At 71.0% G+C, this 7,619-nt stretch overlaps 1 protein-coding gene across 1 annotated transcript; it reads right to left on the bottom strand.

Annotated features, from left to right (window-relative positions):
* Positions 1 to 969: 969 nt before the first annotated feature.
* SARS1 (seryl-tRNA synthetase 1) lies at positions 970 to 7,040 on the bottom strand. The gene is made up of 11 exons (XM_080569249.1): positions 6,818 to 7,040; positions 5,433 to 5,503; positions 5,249 to 5,329; positions 4,477 to 4,635; positions 3,737 to 3,880; positions 3,491 to 3,646; positions 2,735 to 2,956; positions 2,525 to 2,654; positions 1,748 to 1,905; positions 1,533 to 1,662; positions 970 to 1,434 (listed from the first exon to the last, which is right to left on the bottom strand). The coding sequence occupies exons 1-11, from the start codon at positions 6,951 to 6,953 to the stop codon at positions 1,277 to 1,279; spliced, it is 1,545 nt and encodes a 514-aa protein (XP_080425375.1). The 5' UTR covers positions 6,954 to 7,040; the 3' UTR covers positions 970 to 1,276.
* Positions 7,041 to 7,619: the final 579 nt, after the last annotated feature.

The raw sequence follows: 7,619 nt of genomic DNA, 5'->3' as shown, positions 1-7,619 counted from the left end.
TACGCGCACACTCGGGGCACGCACACGCGCGAACCGCCTGAGTGCAGCACCCCCTGCACCCACCCTGCACCCAGCTCCGGACCCCCCGACACGGTGCCAGCCGCAGCTCCGGGGCCGGGCCGGGGGACACTGGGGGGCACCGGGACAAACCGGGAGGGGGCTGTAGGGGGCATGGGGGGGGGGGGGGGAGCACCGCGATGGGCCGGGGGGGGCTGCAGGCGGGGGCACCCCCGTCCCGCTGCCCGCACGGGGCCGCGCCGCGGTGCCAGGCAGACGGCGCGGAGCCGGGCCCCGGGGCGCAGAACGGGTCGGACGGGTGCGGGGGGGCGGGAGGGGGGGAAGGAACCGGCGCCGAAGCCGCCCGGGGACCCCCCCCGGCCCCCGCCCAGGGCTCGGTGACTCAGCCGGGGCCGCTCCCCGCCCTGCCCGGGGGCCCCCCCCGGTGCCCTTCAAAGGCGCTGCCAGGCGGGGAAGCGGGGCGAGGGTGAGCAGAACCGGCTGGTCGGGCTGCGGGGGGGCCGGCGCCGGGCCCCCCCCCCCCCCCCCAGCTCCCGTGGGTGCAGCCCCGGCTTTCCCACGCGCGGCACGCAGCCGGCTGCCGCGGGAGGCACGGCCCAACCCCCCCCCCCCCCCCACCTTCCCACCCCCGGCTTTTGGGAAACTGAGGCAGCCGCCCCCGCCCCCACCGCTGCCCACGGGGGTCCCGGGCGGCAGCTGGGCGAGCGGGGCCCCGGCCCCTCGTTGAATTACAAATGGGATCCGCCGAGCGCCGCCTTTGTCTGCGCCATTGTGTGGGGCCGGCGGCGGCCCCGCGCCCAGCTGCCGCTGCGGAGAAAGGACAGAGGAGGGGAGAGGGGGCCGGAGCCCCCCCCCACACCCCCCCATGCTGCAGCGCTACCCCGGCCCCCCAGCAACCACCCCCCCGCTTTGCGGGGACCCCCAGAGGGGCACAGGCAGCGCGCCGACACGTCTCAGCAGCTTTGCTTTATTGGATTGAAGGAGAGGAAAGTTTCTGCCCCCGGGATGAGCCCGCAGGGCAGCGACCCAGGGGCGCGTGGCCCCGCTCGGGGGGGGGGACGGGGACGGGGGGGCCAGAGCCCCGGTACTGTCAGTTCTTCATCCCGGAGCTCGGTGCCGGGGGGGCCGGGCGGTGACCAGCAGCTCCCTGACGCAGACGGGGCCCCGAAGCAGAGGTGGTGATGGATGGGCGCAGCCCGAGCCGGGGAAGAAGCCGAGATGATTCAGGAGGCCTCGACGGCGGCCCCGGGGCCAGCGTTTAGGCGCTGTTCACGCCCATGTTCTGCATCTGCTCCTCCAGCACCCGCTCTCCTCCTGCCGACTTCTTCTTGCTGCCCTCCTGCTGCTTCTTCTGCTTCTTGGAGAGCTCCTGCTCGATGGGGGCCGGCTTCACGAACGGGATCATCTCTCGGAGGTCTGGGGGAAAAGCAAGCGGGACAGATCGCACCAGGGGCACGTGGGGCGCCCAGGGACCCAGCGACGGAGCCCGGGCAGGGCAGGGCGCCGGCTGCTACCTGGGGGCATGAAGTCGCGCAGCCTCTCAGGTACGAGGATGCCCTCCTCCGTCTGGTAGTTCTCCAGGATGGCGCAGATGGTCCGGGTCGTGGCGCACATTGTGGCGTTGAGCATGTGCACAAACTCCACCTGCAGCAGGGACACGGGGAGGGGGGGACGCAGTGAAGCAGAAGACGGGGAGAGCAGGACCCCCCCCCCCGCCACGCGCCCTCACCTTGTCCATCATCTTCTTGGTCTGCCCGTAGCGGATGCGCAAGCGGCGCGCCTGGTAGTCGGTGCAGTTGGAGCAGGACACGAGCTCCCGGAAAGCCCCTGAGCCCGGGAACCAAGCCTCCAGGTCCAGCTTCTTGCTGGCGGCATGATTCAAGGCGCCTGCGAGATGGGAGGGCCGCAGTTAGCGGGGTCCAGCCCAAACAGGCCCCCTGTCAGGGCCGCGGCGGAGGCTAAGGCTTGAAGGCTGCAAAGCGGCTTCAGCAGCACCGTGCCAGCGCTCTGCGCTCGTCCCAAGGCAGCCGTGTCCCTGCTCAGCAGAGCAGAGGCTGGAAGGAGCCACTACACGGGCAATTCCCCTGGGAGGAGTCACTCAGACTGCCCTTCCCTTCCAGAGGGACAGTGGGGACGCAGCAGGGACACGGTCCCAGCATGGTGGGGTGCCCACGCAGTGTGTGTCCGTCCCGGTGGGCCCGGAGTGACGCGGAGCATCGCTGCAGGAAAGCAGACGTCCCCTTCCCTCTGCGCCCAGGGCCAAGGCGCCGTCTCCCCGGACCAGGCCTAGGGACTGACACCGTGGGAACGCGAGCCAGGGATGCTCTCGGACAAAGAAAGCTGTGCCAGGAAGTGGGTCAGGGCACGGTGGCACCCGAGGCGCTGGCAGAGGCGCCTGGTCTGCTCCCAGGCCATTGTGGCAAGGAGATGGAGCGAGGAAGTCCCCACCCCAAGGGCCCTCCCGGTACGCCGGCACCCCACACGGCCCCGCGGCGGGGACCCCTACCCGAGACGATGTTAACGATGTGGTAGGGGATGCCCAGGGACTGGTAGAAGTCCTCGGCCGTGGCGATCATCTCATCAAACATCTCCCACGACTTGTTGTCGTGCGGCGAGGCGTAGACGAACTGCTCGATCTGCGGAGAGAGCGGCCCCCCGTCAGCTCCGGCCTGGGAGGGGGCACAAATGCCCCGCGGGGGCTCCCCGCTCCTCTCACCTTCTCGAACTGGTGGACGCGGAAGATGCCGCGGGTGTCCCGGCCATGCGAGCCGACCTCCTGGCGGAAGCAGGTCGACAGCCCCGCGTACTTGATGGGCAGATCCTCCGGCTTCAGCCACTCGTCCCGGTGCAGGGCTGCGATGGGCTGCTCCGAGGTGGCGATGAGGTACTTCTCGTCGATGGAGCTGTCCTCCGCCTTCTCGCTGCCCTTGCCAATCACCTGGGGAGCAGGGGGAGCCGTGGGGACAGGAAAGAGCCTCTGTCCCCCGTCCCCAGCTGTCCCCGCACCTCTGGGGACAAAGCCCCCCAGCCCCGGCGGATGCTCAGGGCAGCCAGCACAGGCACCCGCGCTCCCTGGCAGCGAGGCTTCCCAGGAGGGGAACAGGACGGCTCCGAAGTGGGTCGAGAAAAGGGGAGCAGCTGCTGCTCGCTGCTTGTTCGGCCTCCTTTGGAGGCCCCAATGGCCTCCCGCCAGCTCCCGATGGCGAGGCTGGGGACGAGCTGTCACCCGTCACCGCATCGCCTTGACAACTGGCTGCGTCTGCAGGCCGGGCCTTCCTCGTCCCCAGCGGGCCTTCCTCGGAGGAAGACAGACCCAGGGACGGGGAGCAGCAGGGAGCCCATGCCACGGCCTCGCCAGGGCAAAGGGACAGCAGCTGGCTGCCTCCCGACAGGGGAAGGCACGCGGCAGAGGCCGGGCTGGATGCGGGTGCCAGGCGGCGAGACGCAGAGAGCCAGAGGGCGCCGGGCTCACCTTGTACAGCTCCTCGTCGAACTGGCTGAGCTGGGCCACCTCCTGCATCACCTCCTTCCGCATGAAGAAGGGGGTGTAGACGGGAGTGTAGCCCTTGGCGCGGAGGCTCTGCAGGGCGTACTGGATCAGGGCCTGCTCCAGGAACACCAGGGGACCCTGCGGGACAAGGGGAAGCCACCGCCGGTCACACGCGCCCCGCTGCGCCGTCCCTGCTCACCCGGCAGCGCCGCAGGGCCGGGCTCTCACCTTAAGGAAGTAGCCCCGGCTCCCCGCGACGACGGCTCCCTTCTCTCCCTCGTAACCGTCCACCATCACCACCAGGTCCACGTGGGAATACTTCTTCCTGCAGCTGCAGTCACCCCAGATCCGCTCCACCTTGTTGTCCACATCCTGCACAAAGACAAGGAGCAGAGACCATCACCTGTCCTCCCCGGGCTGTGGTGACACCAGTCTGCTCCTCGCCGCGCTGTCCTGGGCCCAGGCTGGGAGCCGGGCCCCCCCCAGCCTCTTCCCTTCCCCTTCCCCGCTCCCCGGCCCCCTCCGGGGCCAGGCTTTGCCACCTGGCAGCGCCTGAACCCAGACCCCTCGAGCCAGAGCTGGAACCCCAGTGCTGATCCCTGCTGGTCACTTATTATGCGGCCACTTGGCAGCCGGCCCAGCCCAATTGTGTTCCCCCAGCAAAATATTCCTGCTGGATGAATGAGGGCAGCCGAGGGAGATCCCAGCCCCCGGCTCCCAGCGAGTTTCCCATGTATTCCCCGAACAATGGCCGCATCCCGCGCTGTCTGAGCTGCTCTTTGTGTGCTCCCGGCAGGAAACGCTGCCTTGTCATGCAGATTTCATTCACCGCCCGCAGATCTGGGGGCACCTCCCCGCAGCGCGTCCCACTTGCCGGTGGTTTCTGGCTTTGATGCACCAGCAGGGCTGGCTCCGGTCAGCCCCACGGCTCCCCACACCGCAGGAAGCCGCGCTCCGTCCGCCCCTACCTCGTCGTTGCTGATGGGCACCGAGGGGTGGAGGAGGTTCCCGATCTCCCGGAGACTCTCGAAGCGCTCTGCCTCCAGCCTGACGCGCTCGGCGTCGCACTTGAGGATGGCTTCGTCGATCAGGAGACGGACCTTCTTGATCTGGGATACCTGCAGCCCCTGTGCAGGCAGCGGGGTGAGATGGGGAAGGGAGGAAAACCGCAGGGGAGAGGGGGCTGGCAGCTGAGCGCAGTTAATCGCAGACCCCCGCCCGCTGACACGGTCTCTGGAGCGAAACCACGGACTGAACGCATCAAACAACAGCCAGGGAGCACAAAGGCCCAACATAAGTCAAGCTCTGAAAGGCCTTGCGCAAGCTACGGCGTCACGCAGCGCCTGACAGCAACAAGGGGGAGCAGTCAGCTCCCATGGCAGCAAAAGGCGGCCAGCGCCACGCTCATTAAACATCTCAGTTAACGAAGAGGGGAGGGGAATGAGCAGGGAGGAAGGGCCTCGCAGAGGACACGCAATTACTGAGGCTGCTCAAATCCCCCACGGAACCAAAGGACAAGCCCCGGGCTGGTGACCAGGCCGACACACACAGGCTGCACAACACCGGGCAAGCGCCAGTCACCGCTGGCGTGGGACTGGGAGAAGCGGGGAGCTGCTTGTGGGGCTGCAGGCAGCCGCCCCTGCCCTGGCGCTGGGGTTTCCGTACACCTCATGCTGCCAGTTTGGGCAGGGACAGGCGAAGCCCTGGACGAAAGCACCGGGGAGATGGGGCTGGACTCACCCCTAGGATGTCGGCCGTGAGCTCGTCCAGGTTCTGCGCGCTCTCCGGAACAGACTCGTCGGTCCCCACGGGTTCTTTTTTCTGCAGCGGGAGGAAAGAAAAAAACCCACCGTGCGTAAAGGCTGAAGCAACGGAGTAAAAATATTCCTTAGCGATGCTAGGAACAGGCCTGCAAGGCCCCCACCTTCATCTTGTCCCCAATTGTTTTGCTGCACAGGTTCTTCAGCTTGTTCAAGTTATCGGCACGAAACCTACCTGCAGGGAGGAGCAGAGGAAGCCGTCAGCAAGGCACAGAAGCGGGGCTACGACCCCCCCCCGGTGCTGCAGCTCGCCCTGACCCCCTCCTACCAGCGCTGCCCCCCAGCAGAGAGCTCCCACACCGAGGATTTGTTTGAGCCCACCGGGAGCGACGCTGCGCCGGGCCGCGGCCCCACCGGGACCCCCAGGCTGGACTGGGGCTGTCGGGGTCCGGGCGGACCCAGGGCCACGGGGTGACAGCCAAGAGATTTGGGTCGTTCTCCCCTCCCCGCTATCGCCTGGCAAAGCCTCGCAGAGCCGGGGAGGAGCTGGGGCGAGGACAAGGAGGGGCCACGGGCAGGGCCCTACGGGTGACAGCGGGGCCGGGCGGGACACAGCTGTCCCTGCTGGCAGGCAGCCCCCGGCACCCACACGCTAACGCCGGCGCGGGGGAAGAGCCAGCCTCTGCCTCCGGGAACGTCCCCGGGGCGAGAGGAGAGCTCTGCGGGGGGCACCTGCCGCAGGGGACCCGCCGCGGGCGGGCAGGATGAGGCCCACGGAGGGGGGGGGGGGGGGCTGTCACCGACCGGCACCGGGCAGGACGCGGGGCCCTGGCGGCCGCCCCAAGGGCAGCGTGGTGCGGATTGCATCAGCCACGGCTCGGCCCCGCAGCGCGGCGTCGCAGGGCCCGAGCGCGGGGTGACGGCGGTGCTGCGGGGTGACGGCCACACGCTGCGGGGTGACGGCCACACGCTGCGGGGGGACAGCGGTGGCAGCGGTGGCGGCAGCCGGGGGACGCACCGGGCGTGCTGCGGCAGGGCCGGGCTCGGCCTCCCCTCGCCTCGGTCAGGCCGAGCCCCCCCTGCGGCACCGCTCTCCCCCTGCGGCAGCGGGGCGGCGGCTGCTGCCCCCCCCCCCCCCCGCGCCCCCCCCCCCGGTCCCCCCCGGTCCCCCCGCAGCCGGACCCGGGGCTCGGTGCCCGCTCCCGGTCCCCACCCGGTGCTGGGGGGGGGGGCGGGGGGTGTGTGCCCGGTGCTGCCCGGGCTCGGGGCGGCTCCGCGGGGTGGGGGCACCGCGACCCCCGCCACCAGGGCGCACCCGGGCACCGCGGGACCCCCCCCGGGACCCCCCCGGGACCCCCGGCCCGGGGCGGGGGGGGGGGGGGGGGGGGGCACCCCCGGGGCCAGGTGTGCGGCCGGGCCCGGGCCCCGCAGAGCCGGGGGGTCCCGGGGGGGCGTCCCGAGGGAGGTCCCGGAGGGGGGTCCCGGTGGTGCCGGGGGAGGTCCCGGTGGTGCCGGGGGGGTCCCGGTCGCGCCCCCCCGCCCCACGTACACCTCCGCCAGGCGCCGTCGGCCCGCACCAGCGCGTCCACCAGCGCCGGGTCCTTGAAGCGCTTCCGCTGCATCTCCCGCACGGCGCCGGGGTCGCCGCCCTTGTCGGCGCGGAACAGGTCCAGGTCCAGCACCATGGCGGCGGCGGCGGCGGCGGCCTCGGGGCGGCCTCGGAGCGGCGGCGGCGGCGGCAGCGGCTCCCCCGGTGCGCGTGCGCGGGGCGGGGCCTGCGGGGGTGGGGGGGGGCACCGGGGGTGGGGGGGGCACCGGGGGGGGGCGGGGCCCGGAGCAGCCCCGGGGGTGCGGCGCCCGCCCGCGGGGGGGCGCTGGGGGTCCCCTGAGCCCCCGGGGACCTCTCAGCCCCCCACGGGGCAGCCCAGGGAACCCCCGCGCGTCCCATGGCTTCCTGTAGGGCCCCACGGCCCCCCGTGGGCACCCCCCGGCACCCTAAGGCGTCTCCCGTGGCACCCCAGGGTGCTCCGTGGCACCCCCACGGCATCCCCGCGGCACCCCATGGTATCCCACGGGCACCTTCCAGCACCCCACAGGACCCTCGTGGTACCCTCTGGCATCTCCCATGGCACCCCTGGGTGCCCCATGACATCCCGCAGCACTTTACGGTACCCCAAGGAACCCGGTGGCAGCACACAATATTCCATGGGCACCCTCTGGCACCCCACGGAACCCTCATGGTACCCTAAGGCATCTCCCGTGGCACCCCATAGCACCCTAGGGTGCCCCATGGCACCTCCCATAGCAAACGAGGAAAACACACAGCACCCCGCAGCACCACACAATACCCC

This window comes from Anser brachyrhynchus (assembly GCF_964034855.1).
Source record: "Anser brachyrhynchus genome assembly, chromosome: 27".
Classification (NCBI taxonomy): domain Eukaryota; kingdom Metazoa; phylum Chordata; class Aves; order Anseriformes; family Anatidae; genus Anser; species Anser brachyrhynchus.
The sequence above is the reverse complement of the archived record's forward strand: the minus strand, read 5'-3'. Positions and strand labels throughout refer to the sequence as shown.